The following is a 24,144-nucleotide window of genomic DNA, read 5'->3' as shown; positions in this document are numbered from 1 at the left end:
TCTGGACAGCTTCAATGAACCTTAGGGAAGGTGTCTGGATGCTTGGAGTGAATTGAAAACACCTGGAGTAGTTGGAGGTACCCGATCTGCAGTTAAGCCCAAGTGTGAATCGAGCTCTATGATTCTGATGTTTCAGGTTGATGATGAGTGTTTGGATAGCTCATATGTGATATATGTGAGGTGTTAGAAGTGTTAGTTTGGACAGAAATGATCTTGAATGGATTTTGGCATGATAAGGCTTAGATTATGCATATTTGAGAAGTGAGGTAGTGCTTTTGAGTTTGAGATGTTTTTGGAGTGTGTGAGTGGATCAAACACATCCCATATGATGTTTGTGGTTTGTGGGAAGCATCACTTTGGTCAGAAATTCAAAGGTTTAGAGGTTGAGTATTTTACCTCTTTGAAACTTAAGAAACTTGCATTCTAAGAAAGAAAGAGAAAGCCTATAATTTGTGTGACTTTGGTGTGAATTGAAGAGTGGAAATGACCTCTATTTATAGGCCATGAGTTCTGAATGCAGAGCTTTGCAAGTTGATCAAGAATTGGTGATTTGGCATTTGGAGATAAAGTGGAATCTTTACATTTAATGCAAATGGTTAAAGTAACTAAACCATGGTTATTTTGGCCAAGCTTCTTATCCTCTTCCATTCTGATCTCAAATCAGAAAATATCTCCCAATTATTGCTTCTATGCATCATTGCTTGGATTATAGGTCATGTAGTATAGAAACTTAGTGAAAAATGGTGCAAATCCAAGTGAAAATGATCACTAATGTCAAAATTCAAAACCATGGCTACACTCCATATTTTTTCATGCTCTTGGACATTTTGGAAAGCTCATATTACACACTTCAAAACCCTAGTTGAAAGTTTCTTCAAGACCTTTAAGGAAATGGGTGAAAAAGATCCATGAACTTTGAAGAAAATGAAGTTTTAAGTGAAATTTTCAAAAGATGCCAACTTTGAAGCTCCATATCTCTTAAATGGTTGATCTTATGGAAAAAAATTATATGTGTCAAAGTTGTTTATTGGATCAAAATCTACAACTTTCATGTTGGAAGTTTTTTTCAGTTTGTAGGTGAAATTTTGAGTTATTCCCTTTCAAAGTTTGGAAAAAACCATGAAAAACACTTAGAAAAATTTTCTAAGTATGAAAGTCAAACTTTTGACTTTTTGATTCTTGATTGATTTTCTTGATTTTTCTTGATCAAATGACTTCTCATATCATATATTGATGATTTAAAACTTCAAAAGTCATGGTTGACCAAAATTCCCCAAAAGTCAATGGTGATCTTGTACAGTTGACTTTTTCAGACGAATCGCGTTTCTGGAGATTTCAAATGAAACAGGCTATCCTCACCATATGAATGGTATGAATGGATCACATTGAAGCATTAGAGGATATTGAGCCATGGTTTAAGTTGTGGCACCATGTCCTGATAAAAAAGTCAGTTGTTCAGTGAATTAGGTCAAAAACCCTAATTGTCGACCTGATGAAATTGATGACTGTGGATCTTGAATTGAGATGTAATTTCCATTGGATATTGTCATAGGGATTATTTGAAGATGATTTAAACCTTTGATTGACTTCCAGGGGATTTTTAGGGTTTCCCAAATGTGATCCCTGATTTCAGTCCCTGATAGTTCAAAACCCTGATCTGAGGATTTGTCTGATCAATCTTTGTGTAGGAGATGTTATGAGCCAATGGATTAGGTCAAAATGATGCACTTGAGGTCTTGATATCATGTCCCAAGTCATTAGGTCAAATTCTGAGCAAAAGTCAGGAGTGTGCTGTCTTCAGTCAAAACCCTAATTCAGTCGATTCAAAGCTGTTGAGCTTGTTGAAATGAATCTCTGAGGACCAAATGTTGATTATTGATGAAGATGATCCATTTGAGATGAAGGGAGAACAAAACCCTAATTGATTGTTACTTGCACTGATGAGTGATCTCTTGATTAAACCCTGCTGAGCACAAGTAACAAACACAAGCTATGCAATTTGTTAGAGATGCAAATGATGCATATGTAAATGATGTGAGGTGGTATCTTAGGTCAAAAATTGGGGTATGACAGATGGCATCTAGAGACTTCATCAATTCATTTTCCTCACAGTGAGATTACCATCACTCTTGATAATGTGGCATGCCTCCTGCATCTACCTATAAGGGGTATCCTCCTTGGTCACGGTAGGCTGGCGAAGTAGGAAGCAGTGGAGATGTTGATTGTTAAGCTGGGGGCTGACCCGGATGACGCACTTGAGGAGGTGGAGAGGACCCGTGGGGCGCATGTGAGGTTTCACACCTTACAAAGGTTATATGATGCGGAGCTTCTTGCTGCACATAAGGCTGCTGGCAATGAGGTGGAGGTGGATATACATAGAGAGCGGGCGCTGAGATGTTACTTCCTATATTTGATAGGCACTCAGCTCTTTGTGGACACGAGCTCATTGTACACGGACATTGTCTATCTGACGTATTTATCGAATACAACATGTATCTATGAGTACAATTGGGGAGCGGCTGTACTGGCGTACAGTTACTACAGACTCGGAGAGGGATGCTTGTGGAAGTTAAGGATAGTGGTAGGCAGACGTACCCTTTTAGTGGTAACAATCTTATCCCCTTCTACTTATTATATATTTTTTATAGTAAATTAAAATAACCGTGTTTTTTTCAGGCTTGGATACTGCAACACTTCCCAGACGTTATTGGCTGGGGAGAGTTGCCTACCTATACTGAGCTCATGCCGCGTACCAGTGCATTCAGCCCCCAGAGAGGGAACCAGGTGTCGGATCCTTACAGGCGTAGACTTGATCAGATGGCTGCTGAGACGTACGTTATGACTGCTATGCTGAGCACTGGGAGACGGTTCCCTTTGATGAGATAGAATTGTATTCTGGATGGTTGGTCGCCAGCTCGACCATCATTGTACGTTATCTTCCAGAGCGCGTCATGCGTTAGTTTGGCTACGCACAAATGATACCTCGCGACCCTATAGTCTACGCTCATATCACCGGGACCCATCGATAGTTAGATGAGGTCTTTGCGGACAGGGAGCATCACATGGTTCTTGAGGAGGCTCAGGCGACAAGAGCAGAGAGCGACTGGAGCTGTGTCGAGGGGTACATCATCTGGTACTATAGAGTGTCAGACCCGTACATGCCTCCCGCTGCACTTGGAGATCAGCCCAGACCAGCCCACGAGGAGATTCTGCAGGCTCATCAGGCTGAGTTGAACCACACTCATGATCTTTTTCCTTGATGTCGTCAGATAGATGACACGGGCCTGGGAGCCGTTGCAGATGGTTTATTCCCTAAGGGGTCTAAGAAGAGGCGTGTGGTGGATGTTATGATTAGGTTTGCACATGAGGCATTTCTGTACCGTAGAAATTGTGCCAGGACTGGTGGGACACTTGAAGCTAGAGGCAGAGTCAGGAGAGAGCATGGTGGACGCAGAGGCGGAGGCGAGGCCAAAGGCAGAGGTTAACAACATGATGATGTGAAATATCATGGGAATTATGGAAGTTATGGGAGTTATTTTGTTCCAAGGAACATTTATTCCAAGGAATAATTTTTTCACAACCTTGTAACAAACATATGAATAACTATTATCAATTCATATATTCCCGAAAATGTAATTTATAGACTTGAATCAAACGCCCCCTAACCATTGTAAATGTAAAGCATGGTTACACTTAGGCATAAGTCTAAGATTATATTTTCCTCTCTATTTATAGGAACTACTAGGCAATATGCCTTATTTGGCCCAACTACCTCTCAGGATAACTACTAACTATCCATTAATTAATTAACTAACTAACCAACTATTTAAAAACATATAACAACTTCTTAAACCAACAATATTTAACTAACATGTAACAACTTAACTAACAATAACTGATAGGAAGTTATTCCTACCAAAACTATGAGATTAGGGTTTTCTACGCTAAAAGAAAAAGAACATTAAAATTAACTAAACTAAAATACTTTTCATTTCATTCATCCTCTTCAATGTGTCAAAGACACTACATATATAATAATACTAATGGGCCATTATCTAAAATACCCAAATACTAGTGGAAGCCCCATTCAATAACAATTAAACTAAAATACCAACTAATATAAAACCTTAAATTAATAATTCTAATTAAGCTAAATACAATTTTACTCTCTATCATTACTTACCCCTTAAAGATCAACCTTGTCCTCAAGGTTGTAAAAATCTTCCCTGGATCCCATAGTATGAAGAGAAATACTCTCTTAGCTGCAAACTCATATTTTGACATCAGGTGCACCCTCTGATGTGCACCAAAATATGCAACCAAAAAATGACCCTTCAAGGAACTACTAAGTGCCAGAAACACATACTTGAATAGCTTTGGATTAATTGGGTCACTCCAATAGCAACACCTTGAAGCAATCTCACTGTCAGGAGCATTTCCAGACAAGGATTTTATGTAGTTTTAAGCTGAAGCAACAGCCACATCAGAACCCACCAACTGCGAAAGGAAAGCTGCCAATGCCATGACAGGATTACCCACTTCGGCAAATGAAAACGGGCCTTAAGGTTCAAGAGAATAACCAACAGCTGTAAATGCTTCCTTAAGAGCATTTAAAACACATTCATTATCTACTTCCTCATCCAACTTTACTTTAATGTCATCTTCTAATTTAGTAGTATGCTTCCCCCTGCCACTGCTTGTTGAAACCTCTGGAACTTGCTGGTCCTCTAACCACTTGCTACCTAAAATAGGTTCAAACCAATTCTTCCCATCTGCAGTAACACAAGTACGATGATTTCTTCTAAGAGCGTTGATCAAACTAGACTTCCCAACTCCCCTAGGTCCCACAATCAATGTTGTTTGATCATCTCGCAATTGGAATGCAAGAAGATCAAAGTTTAGTCTGGATTTAACACTGCAAAAAACTGGCTGGTATCCCCAGTCCTGAAACCTAGCCTTCCAAGAATCCAAGGTCTCTTTATCCATAAGCTCAGTCTTGTTAAGAGCTAGAGTAAGAGGAATCCCAGTGGACTCAGGCTTTGGTTTATCAAGTGAGAAGAGAACCAGCAAATGGTCCACATTAGCCACGGGAGGGTCAAGCATTTCAGAGTTTCTCAGAAACACGTTCATGCCACTCATTTCTATTGCACCACATAGTGAGACCTCACCATCAGCTTGTGAAAAGTGCATATCACCGGTGTAGAGATTTTCTCCTTATATGAAAACAGGAAGGTATACCTTTGAACCTCTGCGTAGATTCTTAATGTCATAATTTCCACCATTCTCTCTTTTCGGTACTGTTCTTGCTGCTCCTCTTGCAATCTTCTCCCATTCCACAAAACTTTTTTCAATCTTGCCGAGGTGACTGTTTCTCGGTGTTGGTAAGTTTGCCAAGGGTCTTGATTGCAAAACCTCGCATAGTTTCAGAGACTTAAGACCATTTCCTTGATTATACATACCATTCAACAATAAAGGATCAAGCCCACCACCTAAATTTGCTTTCTGCCTTGATAACTTGCTGGTTGTCTCTACGAGTGCCAATTCCCAATCAGCTTTCCCATGTTCTACAGCAGGCGTCCCACGATACATTGGAATTATTAGCCGGTGCACCAGCAACGAATGCCAAAATAAATATATTCCTTTGGTCATCTGTAATGACTGCATCCTCTCTCAGATTCATCAAGTCTTCCGTACACTGTGGCTTTGGTTCAGGCTCTGGTACAAGCGAAGGAAGCGGGGTATAATTCTCAGGTGCAGGCAGTGCCTTGATTTCATTCATATTTGGTATCGGCTCCTGCTCTTGTACTTCCACTTTGGAATCTTCCTCTTTCCTCTCCGGTCCTTTAGGCCTCCTTGCCCTATCCCTCACATACTTCTCACTCGCCGGATCTTCGCCATGACTCGTCGCCTTCACAATGGCACCGTTTTGAATATTTTCCAATTCACGATCCTTACCCTTCAATTCTCCCTCCTCTACTACGACACTGTCTTGAACACTTCTGAATCCGCTATCGTTACCCACCTCCGCAACCGTATCAGTAACATGAACATTACTCACACCAAATCCCAAACCGTTATGACGAATCTCTTCTTCAAAAGAAACAATGGAACCAGTATCTTCCAACGCAAGCTCATCAGAAACATAGAAAGGTATTTTATCAAACACCTTATATGCATTATTTTCTAAAACATCATTAAACAACAATACCTTCACATCGGTCTCATATGAGTTGAAAAAAGATGTTGTTATAGTCGCAGATGCTGTTCCACCAAATAGAGTTGATGTCGTCGAATATGAAGTTCCTCCAAACAGTGTAGTGGAAGACGCAAATCCAAATAGAGTCGAAGAAGTCGAGGACAACAACGGTGCCTCAAACAGCGTTGAAGAAGTTGAAGAAGCCGAGGTAGGTGCTCCAAATGGTGTCAAAGAAGCGGATGACGGTGCTCTAAACGATGAAGATCCGGACACAGAAGAAGTCGCGGTGAAAGAAGACGACCTTGTTAAAAACTTTAAAGCGAGCTCTCTGGAGTGGATATTGATGGGTGAGAGGTTCATTAGTTTATGTTGTTTTTGTTTCGTTTTCGTAAAAGAGCAGTGAGACTTTTTCATATCCGGAGGTATTGTGCATTGGAAAGGGTTTTGAGACTTTTTTTGAGATCTTTTCTTAAAACAAGGATGAGACACTTGTAAATGCTTCTCAAAATCTTTTTTAATTGTGTAATAGGTTTTTGTTGGTTGTAGTGGTTGATGATGATTATTGTAGTAGTATGGATAATGAAATGATGAATAGGATAAATATGGGTTATGATTAGGTGGATGTGGTGAATACCCATGGTTTGGATACAAACTTGGTGATGATGATCCATGAATGTAACAAGGTGTAAAAAGTTCCCATGGAAATGATGGAAAGGATGGTGTGGTAGGAGTGGTGTCTATGGTGGAGTAGGATGGAAATGAATGTGTATGATAAGGATAATCCATAGGAGGATTTGAGTGCATGATGAAAGCACCAATTGATAGGAAGTTATTCCTACCAAAACTATGAGATTAGGATTTTCTACACTAAAAGAGGAGGAACATTAAAATTGACTAAAATAAAATACTTTTCATTTCATTCATCCTCTTTAATGTGTCAAAGACACTACATATATAATAATACTAATGGGCCATTATCTAAAATACCCAAATACTAGTGGAAGTCCAATTCAATAACAGTTAAACTAAAATACCAACTAATATAAAACCTCAAATTAATAATTCTAATTAAACTAAATACAATTTTACTCTCTATCAATAACAGACCTGTCAGTAAACTTCCTGTTAGTTTCAGTTCATTCCCCAAACTTTCAATGAGTCAGCATATCACTTAAAGAGACCTTTTGGAAATTCAATATCGTTGTCAAATATAAAAGCATTCTTGTGCTTCACTTAATATCCTATACTTGTGAAATAGTTCACAACACACACACACAAACACAAACACACACTTATTTTTAATAGTTTAGCTTTAGATTAATGTCGCACGCTCGCGAAAAATGAGCAGAGTCGCCACCAATATATTTATCCCATAAGGGAAAGGAATATCAGAGAACCTAACAAAGGAAGGAACAGGGTCTTGCGACCAGAGAATCTAGGTACGGGAGTCGGTTACGCAAGGGGAAGGTATTAGCACCCCTCGCGCCCATCGTACTCGATGGTATCCACCTATGTTTGTTTCTATCTAAAGGGTGTGTACTATGTCTACCTACATGCGAATGAATGCAAAAGGAAATACGGGGAAAAGAAGGAATATTTACAAATGTGCTCGTTCAAGCCCCGCGACTTGATGCCTACGTATCCTTTTCAGGAATCAGAGCGCCGTAGTTCGGCTCCATAGTTTCTGTTTGTTTTTGTATTTTTTAGTTGGGCGGGGTTAACGTTCGCGCTCTTGCATAAGGGATCGACCTACGATGCGTACGAGCGGAAATAACGGTGCCCTTAAGAGAAAGAGATGAGAGAGAGACTTTGAGCGTTTCGAGGAAATCCCTTAAGCAAGGGAAACTCGAGTTACTCTTTGGTTGGTGTTTTTTAGAAGTTGGGAACTTACGCCTGAATGGTACCCTTAAGCAAGAGAGATCCAAGCACTCGAACATTCCCTTAAGCAAGGGACGTTCAAGCTTCCATTCCCTTTTTAAGAGTTTTCACTTTGATTATTAGTGTTTTAAGTATCTTCTTTGTATTTTTTATGGGATTTTAATCAAGCATTTATTAGATGTTTTATGTTGTAAAAAAAAGGAATGGAAAAGAGGGAACTATTCCTAATTTCTAAGCCTAGAGTTATTTACAAGTCTAAATCCTATGTTAACATGGTGATTGAATTCTAAAAGGAGCATTAGAATGATTAACAAAATAGGCCAAAGATATGGCCAAAACAAGTAACAAAATCACAACAATTATATGAAAATAACATGAAAATGGTACAAAACAACTCAAGCATTAGTGAAAAATTAAACTAAAAATACTATTATTTACGAGTTCTTATGAAGGAATTAACCTAAAAATCTACTATTTTTATGAGTTTTCTTATAAAAAAAGAATTTTAATTCAAGCAAAAATCTAAATTGATGAACCCAAAAATAATGTTTTTTATGAGTTTTTATATGGATCTCTTTTGCCTAAAAATAAAAAAAACTACAAAATATAAAGGAGAAAAACATGTGGATCCAGGGGGTGTGAACCTAGAATGGTGGTGCAAGTAAATGGGGTGCAGGGCCCATGGCAGAACTTGGCCCATCAGATTTGTTTTATTGTTAAATTTTGTGTCAAAAAAGAAATGGTGATGAGATCGAGCCTATGGAGAGGGTGTGGACAACAAATTCGTTCAAGCCCAATGGAATGTGTCTTGACCCAATTTAACTTACCCATTATTCAGATTTTTATTTCAGAATTAAAGTAAAAAAAGAAATTAAAAAAGAAAATTGATTAAAACGGTGCGTTTTGGTTTTAGGGCCAAATTTGTGACTATCAGACTTCTCAGACTCAATCCTTTCTTGCTCTTCTCTCTCGAACAAAACCTCCCTCACCGGGAGTCGCTCCGCCGTGCCGGAGGCGGCGGAGCTTGGCCAAATCTGGAAATTATGACCTCGCTACAAACCTCTCTTCATCCTCTATCAGAATCTCGCATCAATTTCGCCTGAAAGAGGCTCCCTCCTCCCAAATCGAGAAAGGGATTACGAACCCTAGTTTGTGCAAACCTCCCTAATAGAGTGGAGTTTGAGCTATTTGCGAGCGATTAGCAAGGGAACGTGACAAACAATATGGAACAACGCTAAAGCAGGGTAGAATTGGGAGTTCGACGCGACTTACCTACTGGAGCAGTTCCGGTGACTCTTCGACGGCTGGCGCAATAAACGCGAGGAATACTTCAATTCAGGTAACTTTCTGGTACTCTTCTCCACCTTCCTTAAGCTTCTTCTTCTTCTTCTATTTCATTTTTCTGCGTGATGTTGATGATTGCGTGTGTGCGAGTGTCGTGAGATCAGCGCATTTTGAGAGAATGCCGAGGGAGGTGATGGAAGTTAGGCTTAGCACATCCTCATTCAGAGTTCAAAGATGGAACTCTGATGAAGATTGGTGGTTGTGCTTTGGCGAGAATGGAGAAGATGTGGTTGCAGAGAGTGAGCAGAGAGAAGTGCAGAGTGAATTGAGGGAGAGGATGAAGGAGAATGGTTGCGTGAGATTGAAGATGAATGTGAAGAATGAACCGTGTAGAATGGTGAAGTGATGATTATGGTGCGTGAAGAAGTGTAGGAATGAATGGTTCAGTTATATAGAGATGGAGGTTTGAGAATTCAGTTAGAGGATTGGGGAGTGGAGGAAACGGTTATGAGAAGAGCAACCTGAGCCTTTGGATTTGGAAATTTGTTAGGAGAATTGGATGGAGGGGATTGAATCGGTTAGAAGTTTGTCATTCTGTTACAAAATGGTTGGGATTAGTTATGGCAGTTAGAGGAATGGTTAGAGTTAGTTGAATGTGTCAGTTGGGTTAGTTATGGTAGTTAGGTGTTAGTGAAAGTTTGTAGGATAGTAACTGAAATTGGTCAGGTGGTGTTAGTTTGTTAAACTGTTTAAGTTAATTAGATAGAGGTTATTGGTTGTTGTGAAGTCTCTTGATTGGTCATTATTGTAGTTTACTTGTAATTCTCAAGGTTCGAAAACTGAATGTCCAGCTGACAGTAACCATCATAAATATTGCAACCCCGAAGTACAGTTCTCGCGGTAATAGCACTCTGTTGCGATTGGTACTGAATGAGAGCCTGAAGGCACAATTACTGGATTGTTGCGGTTCTACGCGGGGCAGGCTGAGGCTAGTCGATGTGTTATGTGCAGTAGGATACTTGTAACTGTTAGCTTGAATCAAGTAGAAAAGTTAGTGTGAGATTATTAGCAGAATTCCTCGACTCTTGTACTTGTTTTTCTGACTTGGTAACTGAACCTTGAATTGCATGCAATTGGATGATGAGATTGTGAAGCCTTAATTTTGATGAGTTTTTCTGTTGAACTGATGTGCGCAGGTTTGGCTTTGTGGAGGTTTGCAGGGATTTGGCATTAGCAACATGAAGTACATGGCTCGGTGTTAGCAGCTTGAGATTTTTATATTGCGATGCAGGGTTCGTTTATAGGTTGATACATTTGAAATTCTGTTTTGATGCCAGGTTATGTTAGTAGTGATGGTTGAATTAGTTTTCTGAATTTTGGAATTGTTTTATCAAAGAGATGGAGGTGTGATGTAGTTTATGTGAACTGATTTTTATGTCATGGATTTAGGTATGGATATGGGGCTGGTTTGAATATGGTATAGTATGGCTATGTGTAATACTGATTTTTGCTTTAGTTTCCTGTAGGTGCTCTGAGTTAGGGTAGTACATTTTTTATGCAGCATTTTATGTATGACCTTTGAACTTGAAACTGAGTGTTTATATGCTGCAGGGGCTGTTTTGTTGCTGTGATGAGTGATGATGAAATGAGAATGGATTGCTGTTGTTTGTGAGAGATTGGAGAATTTTGCAGCAATGTAGGATCTTGTTCTTGTTGAGTTTTTTCAATCTGCAAATCGCTCATTCTTGTGGAATTTTTTGGTTGCAAAGTGAATTAATGTGAGTAACAAAGAGTATTTAAAAGGACGGGTTCCATTGAAGGCTGCAGCTTGTAATGTTTTTTTTTATATTTTTCTTCTTTGTATTCCACGTTGTACTATATATGTTTTTTGTAATGGATAAGTAAACTTGGACATTTGTAATTTTTGTAACCTCCTTGTAATTTGTAATGGGTATTGATATTGAAAGGATACTTGAATGAATTTTGAAATGAGATGAAAACCCAAAGAGTGATGGGTCCTGGACTTGGGATAAATAGCTTGATTGTTTAATTTCTAAGTCTTTTTCCAACTTTTCCTTTAATTTTGCAATATGAACTTCTGACGCTCTTTCTTCACTACTTGCACCGGCAGCACAATCCACCAATAATTTGTAACGGAGGAAACACTTGAACGAGGTAGTCTTACTGGGAGGAACCCACTGATCACATGCCTTTCAAAAGACTAAGCCAACCACAATCATACCCTTTTTTGAGAAATAAAAACTTTGTGCCAAACCTATATGAGATCTCAATTCAGTCCATGATCCTTGATTCCATGTTTTTTTTTTATGTTAATGATGCATGAATTATGTTAATGCCCTAATGGAAAGATACGCATGAATGCAAATCTTAAGCCAGTTAATACTAAAGGGGTAGGACAAATTTGGGGTATGACAATTAATGATTGTCTTTATGCTCATTTGTTGTTGAAGATTTAATACAAGTTTGTCTTTAAGCTATGCCTTTTGAGCATTGATTATTAGAATATGTTGCTACTATCCTTTTGAGTATTTATAACTAGGATATGATACTACTGTAGGAGAGAAATGGAAAACTGTTTTTGATTCTATTATTTATTCTAATGCTACAAATTTAGCAAAGTCATACTTATAGGGTACAGTAAATCAGTTAGATTCAGTACCTATGAATGTTGAGTTATCCCAACAAAACACCTAACATAACACATACAATAGAATCCAAAACAAAATGCTATAGTTCACTTAATCTAGCATTCGTGTTGTTTATGTACAGAATGATCCTTCCCGTTATATGGAGTCTCGTTGGAGAGATATGAAAGTTTTCAAAAAATAGTGTGTTTATGTGTTTGGTTTTAGTACAAAATAAAATTTCAATAAAATAAGGTCGTGCAAACTAAATAAGGACTTGTTTCATGTTATTTGCATTGAAGATAAGGAAATATACTCTTGTATTGTTCTGTTTGATAGCATTAAAATAGTAAAAATGAGTTATGTTTAAGAGTACAAAAGAGTGATTCAGAAGGAAGCTATTATGATCTATTCTGATTTTTTTGTTGATTCCTAAAGTTATATTGAAATTTTTGCTCAGCAATACAAAGGTGGAATGAAGTGGAGAAAAAGGAAAATCAAAGTTTTATTTAACTGAATTAAAATTAGCTCAGCATTAGCAATAAAGTAAGCAATCCTAAAATTTATTTATATGTATGAAAATAAAATCCATAAACCTTAACAATGGAGTATTGCAAAGTAAATCTCGAAATACTCTTGCATCTATCGACTATATAATCCTGTAACAAATTAGTGAATCAATAAAATACAAACTAACAAAAGTAAGCATTTGAAAGTGAAACTTCATATTCAACTTTTTTTTTGCTTTTTCTTCTTTTACAAAACAAAAAGATAATGGAAACAGAAATTATATTGGTGTTCAATTTCTTGCGGTGGCATTCCTATAAATTATATTAGGGTTTTAAACAATCCAAATTTTACAAGATTTTAAAACAAATATTGGTGGCAAGATATCATGTCTATGAAATACGAGTACCTGTGTAATGATTTTACAAGAAGATAAGATTGAGATTAAGGTTTAGAGCTCCGATGGTTGAAGCACTAGCAGCATGCAATGGAGCTCCGTCGATCTTTCATACTGGTGATTCAGAAACTGGAACAGAATAGAAACATAATGGGTTAGGGTTTGTCACCATGAACAAAATTGATTTAAAATGGAAATGAACGGATTAGGGGTTGTCACCAAGAACACAATTGATTTGAAACAAAAAAGGACGGATTAGGGTTTGTAACTCACCATGAACACAATTGATTTTACATATTGGTTTGTCACTCACGAACACAATGGATGTAGTTGATTTTTACGATGTTGAATTTTTAGGGTTTTGATTTTTCACGATTTTGGTTTGAAAGAGAGAATGCGTAAAATGAAATGAAAGAAAAAGAGATGAATCGTTGAATTAGTTGAGTGAATAGAGAAAGTTGAAAAGTTACGAGGAAATAGGAAAAGAATAAAGGGAAAATCAAAAGTTTATGATACAATATTTAAATGATATATATATATATATATATATATATATATATATATATATATATATATATATATATATATATATATATATATATATATATATATATATATATATATTAATCGTTATGAATTAATTTTTAATTATGTATCAGTGAAGTAGTGGCTAGTTAACCATTGAAAGGATTTTAGTTTGCAAAAGTTTGCGGGCTCGAACATTGTTGGGGTAAAAAAATAAATAATGTAGAAAACATAGCGTAGGCCAGACCGACTCTAAATAATTAATTAATTTAAATAATTATTATATAAAGTTAATATGTATGATATAATTAAATAAAATTTTAAAAATAAAATAATGTAAAAATATTAGCGTCGGCTAGACCAACTCTGACTAATTAATTAATTAAATTAAATATTTTATAAAGGTAATATGTATGGTATTATATAGAAAGTTAAAAAATAAAATAACTTGGAGAACTTAGTGTCGGTTTGGCCGACTCTAATATTTTACAGCGACGCAAAATAGCGTCGGTGTCGGTGGCCGACGCTAATGTGGGAGGCTAAAATGCAATTTTTTAGTAGTGGACGTACGTTATGACTGTTATGCCGAGCATCGGGAGACGGTTCCCTTTGATGAGATAGCATTGTATTCTGGATGGTTGGTCGCCAGCTCGACCATCATTGTATGTTATCTTCCGGAGCGCGTCATATGTTAGTTTGGCTACGCACAAACGATATCTCGCGACCCTATAGTCTACGCTCCTATCACCGTGACCCGTCAAAGTTAGATGAGGTCTTTGTAGACTGGGAGCATCACATGGTTCCTGAGGAGGCTCAGGCGACAAGAGCAGAGAGCGATTGGAGCTGTGTCGAGGGGTACATCACCTGGTACTACAGAGTGTGACACCCGTACATGCTTCCCGCTGCACTTGGAGATCCGCCCAGACCAGCCCACGAGGAGATTCTGCAGGCTCATCAGGCTGAGTTGGACCACACTCATGATCTTTTTCCTCGATGTCGTCAGATAGCTGACACGGGCCTGGGAGCCGTTGCAGATGGTTTATTCCCTAATGGGTCTAAGAAGAGGCGTGTGGTGGATGTTATGATTAGGTTTGCACATGAGGAATTTCTGTACCGTAGAAATTGTGCCAGGATTGGTGGGACACTTGACGCTAGAGGCAGAGTCAGGAGAGGGCGTGGTGGACGCAAAGGCGGAGGCGGGGCCAAAGGTAGAGGTGAACAGCAGGATGATGTGAAATATCATGGAAATTATGGAAGTTATGGAAGTTATTTTGTTCCATGGAACATTTATTCCGAGGAATAATTTTTTCACAACCTTGTAACAACACATATGAATAACTATTATCAATTCATATATTCTCAGAAATGAAATTTATAGACTTGAAACAAACGCCCCCTAAGAGTGTGTTTGTTTAATGGCTTAAAACTATATTTCTTTAAATGATATTTTTAGGATTATTATTTCCGCAAATATTGTTTCGTAGATTTCTAAGAATAATTATAAATTTGTTTAAATTATAAATAATAATAATAATTATAATAATAATAATAATAATAATAATAATAATAATAATAATAATAATAATAATAATAATAATAATAATAATTGATAGTGGAAAGTTATAGGTAATTCAACTTATTCTATTCTCACCATTTACGTTTTAGAATTAGAATAAGAATTAAAAAAGTTTGTATAAATAATATGCTTTGAAATAAAAAATTCTTTTATATAATTTTTTAGAACTCAAAATCAAACATGAAAATAGTATATTTCCATAATTATATTTTTAGATTTTTGTTTTAATCTTGAAACAAACACTGGTTGTTAGCATTTTTACATCCACGCGAAATTGACACATATTATGGGCTAAGTAGAGTAGTGGATAATGGTTTTAAAATTTCAAACACAATCATTACACATAGCAGAAATATTAACATTTCAGTGTTCTAAGAGAAGCTTGATTAAGAGGGAAAACATTATAATCAAACTTATCAGAATGTTATGTTGAGATTCATAAAGAATCTATCTTTAATTCATTCATGTTTCCTTAGTCACTGTAGACTCCAATTTAGGCTTGTCAATAAATCATTTTTTATAATTATAAAATATTTAATCTTTAGGTTGAAAAAACAAAACAATTTTTTCAGAATCTATTACTCTAATTTTATGTCATTTTTGTTTACATTTTTTTCATTTCTCGAATGTACCATTTCATTTATTGCTTCTAAGACAAAATTATTGATTCTAACAATATATATATATATATATATATATATATATATATATATATATATATATATATATATATATATATATATATATATATATATATATATATATATTATTTTACATCGAGAGATGAGAGAAACAAATATCAATCATTGTATTTATTAAGAGAGAGAAATTAATAGTCACATTAATGTATTAACATTCTCTCTCTTAATAAATTATATGGTTGATATTTGTTCCTCTCATCTCTCATTATAAAATGCTTTCACTTGATATGCTCTCATATATGGAGTATATCAAGTGAGAGCATTTTATAACGAGAGATGAGAGAAACAAATGTCAATCATTAGATTCATTAAAAGAGATGAGGAGAGATCAAATTACATCCGAAGAGTTACACTACGAGTTACACTCGCTTATAACTTCACATCGGATAAATATTTTTTAAAATTAATCTTTGGATTGAAACATACTATCATGTAAATCATACCAATAAAGTTTGAGATTAATCTATAATGATTTACTAAACCATCAAGATATCCAAAGATTAACATCAAAATGAACTTTCATATAATGTTAATTTTGATGTAATTCATTGACATAGTAAATCATTATAGATTAATCTAAAACTTTATAGATATGATCTATATGATAGTATGTTTCAATCCAATGATTAATTTTTAAAAAAAAAACGAAATGAAGTTATTGAGCGAGTGTAACTTGTAATGTAACTTTTCAAGTGTAATTTGATTCCTTCTCTTTTATATATATATATATATATATATATATATATATATATATATATATATATATATATATATATATATATATATATATATATATATATATATATATATATATATATATAATCTTTTGAGAAATAGAATGTTGGAGTTTATGATACTGTTAGATGTAGGGGTGGAAAAGCGGGTGGCCCGCCCCATTTAAGTCCGTCTAAAAGCGGGGCGGGGCGGGACGAGCCTACTTAGGCGTTCGAGCTCAAAAGTTAAGCCCGCTCCGTTTACTAACGAGCTAGCGGGTTGTCGGACCGGCCCACCAACTTTTATTTGTTTTTTTAGTTTACAATTTGATTTACCACATAATTTACAAAAAAAAATTTAATACCAAAAAGGTCGATAAATTTTATTTTTAACAACGCACAATAGAACTTCAACATGGCTAGTCCAAACAATTCAAAAAATAAAATAAATAAAGATCAATTACAACAAAAAAATGACGAAATAAACTCAACCACAATAAAAAGCGTATCAAAATAAATAAATAAATAACACATATCACTCTAATCCTATTTAATAACTAACTACTAAAAAATTCAATTAAGAATTTACATAAGACAGACAGTGATAACAATTACACCACATAATATATCACGGTAGGGTTGCTCAAACAAACTGTGAAACCCAATTGAACTGCCGAACCGAATCGAATTGGAGTTAAATTAACTGAACCATTAATATTATTAATGATTAGTGAACCAAACTTAATTTTATTAATGATTCTAGAACCAAACCGATAAGCAATTAACCACTTTAAATTTAATTTCGAACCAAACCGTACCGTTAAAACTTTGTTTCACATGCGTTCTATTGGACTTGGTCTAGCGTTTACTGAAGGGCTCTCTTAGTTTTATATAATTTGATATCACATGCGTTCTACAAAATCTGATTGCTGTTAATAACTTTTATACCAATTAGAGGAACATTACTTTGCTTGGTATTTAATGCTACACTTTCATTAAATGTATTGGAAGACATGTTCAACTTCAACTCAATTATATTATTCGTTTAGAAAGCACAGAAGAACTAGATAAGAAATATCCTATGATGTTAATTCTAGTATTCGTATAGATTTGTTATTTAACTATGTTTAGTTCACATTATTAAAAGACAGTGAAACTAAGAAAGAGATGGTGGCCTAACTATTACTATTGATAAGATATCTGTTATTCATAAGTGCTTATTTTTATAAGTACTTGTGATATGAGCTTTATCCAAATAGTCCTAAATATTGTAGAAGTTGACTAGTTTGTGATTTTTTTAATGAGTTTAAAATTTTAAATTAATTTGAATTTTGATTATGAATATAGATAAAAAAAGATTAAGTTAAAAATTATGTATAATAATATACTAAAAAATTTATAGAAAAATGTTAAGAATAAATTTAAATAGATTTTTTATTTAAAAATTTTAAAATTAAGTATGAGGGTTCGGTTCTTTTACAAATGGTTCGGTTTAAAAAAATTGTCTTATAATGGTTTGGCACGGTTCAGAATTCCGAACCGTTATGTCAAACCAATACTTTTGGTTTAGTTCGATTTTAAAAAAATTGAAACGGTTCAGTACGGTTCGGATGCCTTTATATAATGGTTCGGTTCGGTTCAGTTTTGTGACAAAATTGAACCATGAACAGCCCTATATCACGGTGCATAAAATAGTAGTGCATAAAATATCAAAACCTAAATTTCTCACTAATTACTTCATATAAACTTCTATATTAATCGATTTCTTAATAATTAAATACAAAATTTGTCACACTTATAGACTCATAAAATCTCCCCTTTTCTTAAAATCAACATCTATTTCTAAAGAAAACATGTGAGTTAATGTATTAACAACTTAATTATGCATGTTATACAAGTGTTCTTTTATTTCAAACTTTTCCAATCAATACATGTATTAGAAAGTTATAGAAAGAACGTTACAATTATGATTCAACATATATTAGAAAGTTATAAAAAGAACGTTACAATTATAATTCAATTTGTATGTATAATAATTTAGAATACAATCAATCAACATAATTCTAAGAGAATAGTGTTGTTTTTATAGTTAAAGTTGTTTTAATTGTAAATAAAAAATAATTTTTTTAACAAAAAGTCCGCGGACAAAACCCACTCTGCCTCGGCTCGCTTTTTTAAGCGGGTTAATTAGAAGAAACGGACTAACTTAAAGTGTTGAGCCGAAAACGTCGGCCGAACTCGCCTAAAATGGTGGGTCAAACGGGCCGACCTGACAAGTCTGACCCGTTTTGCCACCCTAATTATATGTAAAACTCTTGTCCTACACTAACTTTTGTGTAATGTCACTTAAAAAATTATAATAAAATTTTTATGTTTTGTAGCTTGAGAGTATACTTTTTCCTTCACACAAGTTAACATTTTCATCATAACTCACTACAACAAACAAACCTGCAAAATCTTAATCATATTTAGAAAGACAAAATTTCATATTTATTTATACTATTTAAAAAGTCAAAACATAAGTATATTAATTGAATGAATCCAAGCATGAAGCATTAGCAATCATAATTATTTTATTTATACTTAAAAAAAATGAAAAGGAAAAAAAGAAAATTAAGTGAGAAAAAATTAAAAATAAATGTGAGAAAGTGTAGGAAAAAGAAATGTGAAAAAATTTAAAATTTGGATTTAAAGAAGAGAATAAAGATGGAGAAAGTTGAAGTTAAAAAATAATGATTTAAATGAGGTTATGTTTCACTTGTAGTGGATTATACTGGGAAAAATTGAAACATTAGTTATTTATCTTTTTGACCTTTTGTTAGTGTAAAGTAATGTAAACATTAGTTCTATTTATTTTAATCATAAATTTTCTTTATTTAAGAGACAAGTTCTTTATTTTCTCAAATGTCAAAAAAATTCTTATTTTTTCCTTCTCACATGTCTTTTTTTTATATGTATAGTTATTTCATACAATTGAGTTTAAATGATCATTGCTATTTTACAAGTAATTCATTTTAAATTTACATGTGTATTTATATATATTTTATACCGTATACAATTTAATAATACTTGATAGCGGTGCACACAACTAATTTTTCATCTCACGGGTCACTATCGGGACAATATCAATTTTATTTGAAAATTTCTTTTCATTTCTCCATCTCACGGGTCCCTTTTTTATTTTTGTTTGGCTATTTAATGCAACTGAGTTTACATGATTATTGTTTTTTTATAATTAAGTACTTCATTTCAAATTCACATGTGTATCTAAATATATTTTATATTGTATTTAATAAATTCACTCGTGCGGACGCACGCGTATCTTGCTAGTAATTTACTACAACTAACACACCTCAATTGAGAAGATTTTTGAATTCTACAAGTTGATTTAAGGGAGTTCCAAAAATACTCAATTATATGATTGCCATATATTATTTACGGGAGTATTATACCATATAAAATAGGGTTGGCTTTGTGATACATTCTTGATGTTCATTGATTCAAAACCTCAAAACTCTTACATGGAGAGGAAACCCTTTCTGTAAGAGCATCTGCAATTTGAAACGTAGTTGGAACATGTTGAATGTCTAGTTTCTTGGAGACCATATGTTCCCTTATAAAATGAATGTCCAATTCAGCATGCTTTGTACGCACATGAATAATTGGGTTATGGGAGAAAGGGATTACACTCAGGTTGTCACGTAGCAACTTGTGGGAGAAAAGGAGTTCCTTGCATGATTGATCATTTGCCTGAGTTTCTTGTTCCTATGAAAACCCTAGTCTGAGTACTAGGTGGCCAAGTGATCTCTCTGGGCATTTGTCTTTGAGTTGATGAAATAACTAGAGATGTGACATCTTAGAGGGGGTCAAAATTAGGGTATGACATCTGGTCTATCACAGGTTGGACTTGGAGCAACCTGGGATTGCCTCTTCAAATTCTGCAGGCTGCTATCGGTGCTGTTCAGCGGGAGCCTTGGCAGCAAGGCTCGCACGCTGATTTTGGTGATGTTCAACAGGTGCCTTTGTTGCAAGTTCCTTAGCATGATTTAGTTCCTCCACTCCTGCAGTCTGCAGTCAACTCTCGGCAGCAACTACTTGCTGATTTGGAGTTCCTTGCATGATTGATCATTTGCCTGAGTTTCTTGTTCCTATGAAAACCCAAATCTGAGTACTAGGTGGCCAAGTGATCTCTCTGGGCATTTGTCTTTGAGTTGATGAAATAACTGGAGATGTGACATCTTAGAGGGGGTCAAAATTAGGGTATGACATCTGGTCTGTCACAGGTTGGACTTAAAGCAACCTGGGATTGCCTCTGCAAATTCTGCAGGCTGCTATCGGTGCTGTTCAGCGGGAGCCTTGGCAGCAAGGCTCGCACGCTGATTTTGGTGATGTTCAACAGGTGCCTTTGTTGCAAGTTCCTTAGCATGATTTAGTTCCTCCACTCCTGCAGTCTGCAGTCAACTCTCGGCAGCAACTACTTGCTAATTTGGAACAGCATAAACCTGAGGCGGATGCGAGGGATACTGTATCTTGGGAGGCAGCAGCAGATTGATGGTTTTCGGTTAGTAGTTTTTTCAGCTAGCTTGTTATCTAAGTCGCGTTTCTCTTTCGGTCCGGTTAATAAGTTTGATTCCGCGATTGAGCTTGTGTGGAAGGGAGAAATTCCTCTTAAAGTAAAAGTGTTTGCTTGGAGATGTTGCATTAATAGGCTCCCATCCAAAGACCTTCGTCTTTCTAGGGGCATTTTCATTGATATAACGAACCGTAAGTGCGTTTTTTATGGGAATTGTGACGAAACTTTAAAGCACATTATGCTAGAGTGTACTGTTTCTGGAATTATTTAGAGGGATATTGGAGAGTGGATCGAAATGAAATACACTCGATTTAAGTGTATTAAAGAGAGCTTTTTATCGTGGAGATCCTTTTGCCGTAAAGTAAAGGTGAAGTCGGAAAAGGTGAATATTTTTTGGATGGCCGTGTGTTAGAGTATGTGGATCTTGAGGAACACAATCATTTTTCGAAATGAAACGTAGAATGTTTTAGATACGGTGTGGAGCATTAAAGTTTTGGTGTGGTGACGGAGATTCATCAAAAATATTACTTATCCAAATTGTAATTTCTATGAGTTTAGCAAATTTCCCTTGCTATATTTATCGTAAGTTGTATTTAGATAGTAATTTTTCATTTTGTCGAGATTCGTCTCGTTCTCGTTTTGTATCCAGGTGAGAATCTTTAGTTCTCTTTGGTTAATATATCTGGTTTAAAATAAAATTTCCTAGACATTTGTCTGATACATGTATAGATAAAGAGTAAATACAAATATCTTATTTATATATTCAACAGGACCAATAAGAAAAAGTAGTAGGCATGTCCATGATTAGCATCCCTAATCTTACTTATGTTTAACTTCTACATAAAAATGATGTCTTCATAACTCTACATCATTCATATTGAACATAGTTTAATAAATTTTCTAATTTAAAACACATGTCTAGTTTCTATCACCAAAAGATGAAAAGTTTCTTAAAAAATAGATCTAAAATTTATAAGTATTTTTATGTTACCTCTTTTATAAATATGCTTAAGAGACATTTATTAAGTTGCAAAAGAGCAATAAAATATATTAAAATATATTATGCATTTTAGTCCTACAAATATTTAAGTGTTTTTAGCATTGCATTAATATACATTGAATATATCTATGTTCATTAGTAAAATTAAAAGATACAAAAATATGGTTAAAATTCTCAAATTTATTTATGCTATAATTTTGTTTTTGTCCTTATTCTTTCTTTCAGTGAAGGCTATCGGTAAATCAATGTTTCCCCTTAAATAAATTATTTTTTATCTTGTAATTCTTACATAACCTTTTATCAAATTATATTAACATTGTTTATTCTATTTTTACTTTTTACAACAGTTCCATGTGAAACTGATGAAGATTGTTCAAAGGCGTATATTAACGAGAATATGTTTGGTAGCCTTCTCGTGTGCCGTAATAAAGAATGTTGTTTGCTTGTGTTTTATGAATAATATATCTTATGGTAGAATATTTCATAAGTTACATTTAAGATTTAGGTTAAATATGCTTTTATTTTTATAAATATTTTTAATTTCTATTAAAAATGATATATTTTGATTCATACAAAATTTTTATGCATGTAATTTTAATCTCTACTATTTTTTAAAATTTAGAATTTTTTTTAATTATTCTTTAAATTTTAAATTTTTGAATAAATGTTTTCATACATGTTTAAAATTTCTAAGTCGATATTTTTATTACTTTTATAATTATCTTTTAAAATTTAAAAAAATTATATTTAATTCTTCTCATTTTAAACAAATTTAAAATTTGGTAAATAAATTTACAGTACTTTTAATATATGTGAAAAAATTATTCAAATATTTAAAAGTTAAAGGATAATTAAACAATTTTTAAAATTTTAGAAAATAGGAAGAACTAAAACTGTATACATAAAAATATTGTAGGGACTATAATATGTCATTTTTTAATAGAGATTAAAATTAAAATTTGAAATATTTATAAGGACTAAAAATATATTTAACTCATAGATAAATCATCTGTGTTGCACGGGTTTGATAAAAACATGTAATTCAATTATTTCAAAAATAATTAATTTACTCATTAAATATGTTATAAAATATAAGAATATGAAAATTTTAAATTTTATTTTATTTAATGTAATATTATTTTTTAAAAACAAGTGTGGACAGTCGCGCCAAACCCACATAAATCCTCAACTATGGCATCTCTGAAACTTATGTCAATTTCCAGATTTTGTATTTTACTTTGTATGTTGTACTAAATTGAACTTTAATTGTTCCTTGCAATACAATAACAGTTTCACATGCTGCCATCAGTCCTGCATCAAATCCAACAGTTAGGAGATTTTAAAGGAAGGAAATAAATTTAAGAAAATTGCATTGTGAAAAAATAAGTGTTGGAAATTGAAGCTGGGCAGAGGGCAGGAGAGAAAAAAAAAAGAGACGATCTGGATCCAATAACCTTAAGATTGTGGAGTTTTGTCTTATAGTGCAATAACACTACTACAAATTATGATTTTATGACAGAAGTTTACATCTCGAATAATAAACGAAGGAGGATATAAGTCCTAGAAGCGCCATGTATTATTTTTATTTATTTAAAATGAATAATTTTTTTTATCAGGTTTTAAGAAAAACAAGGAAATATAGTTATAAGGAAGCTCGCTTTCACACCCAGTTGTTGTATTTTATTTTTTTCAATTGTTTAGTTAGTATTTCTCACTTGACGTCTTTTTGAATTTCATTTATATCTTTGTTAATTTTTTTATTAGTATTTACATCGGCTACATAGTAGGGGTGGCAAAATGGATGGATTGGATGGATATGGATTGGATTGTTAATGGATGGATCAAACCAATCCATTAATCCATTAGAATCCACTAAATTCTCTTAATAAAAATCCAATCCAATCCATCCATTAAGGAATAAAATCCATCCAATCCAACTGTTAACAGATTTCTAATGGATGGATATCCATCCAAACAAATAATTTAAAAATTCTTAATTGTTTTTTAAATTTCACAATTTTTTTTAATATTCTTAATTATTTTTTAAAAAAAAATTGAAAATTAAATTTCACAATTTTTTTTAATATTCGTAATTATTTTTAAAGAAAATTTTAAAAAATTAAATTTCACAATTTTTTAATATTCTTAA

The 24,144-nt window shown here is 34.0% G+C and overlaps 1 protein-coding gene and 1 long non-coding RNA gene across 2 annotated transcripts; one reads left to right on the top strand and one right to left on the bottom strand.

Annotated features, from left to right (window-relative positions):
• Window positions 1-4,560: 4,560 nt before the first annotated feature.
• Window positions 4,561-5,190, bottom strand: LOC131659854 (small ribosomal subunit biogenesis GTPase RsgA 1, mitochondrial-like). The gene has a single exon (XM_058928978.1). The coding sequence runs from the start codon at window positions 5,188-5,190 to the stop codon at window positions 4,561-4,563; it is 630 nt and encodes a 209-aa protein (XP_058784961.1).
• Window positions 5,191-22,116: 16,926 nt separating this feature from the next.
• LOC131657246 (uncharacterized) lies at window positions 22,117-23,655 on the top strand. The gene is made up of 3 exons (XR_009300551.1): window positions 22,117-22,232; window positions 22,343-22,466; window positions 23,286-23,655. It is a non-coding gene; the product is annotated as an uncharacterized LOC131657246 (long non-coding RNA).
• The last annotated feature ends 489 nt before the right edge of the window (window positions 23,656-24,144 follow it).

The sequence above is a fragment of the Vicia villosa genome, linkage group LG3 (genome assembly GCF_029867415.1).
Source record: "Vicia villosa cultivar HV-30 ecotype Madison, WI linkage group LG3, Vvil1.0, whole genome shotgun sequence".
NCBI lineage: Eukaryota > Viridiplantae > Streptophyta > Magnoliopsida > Fabales > Fabaceae > Vicia > Vicia villosa.
The sequence above is the reverse complement of the archived record's forward strand: the minus strand, read 5'-3'. Positions and strand labels throughout refer to the sequence as shown.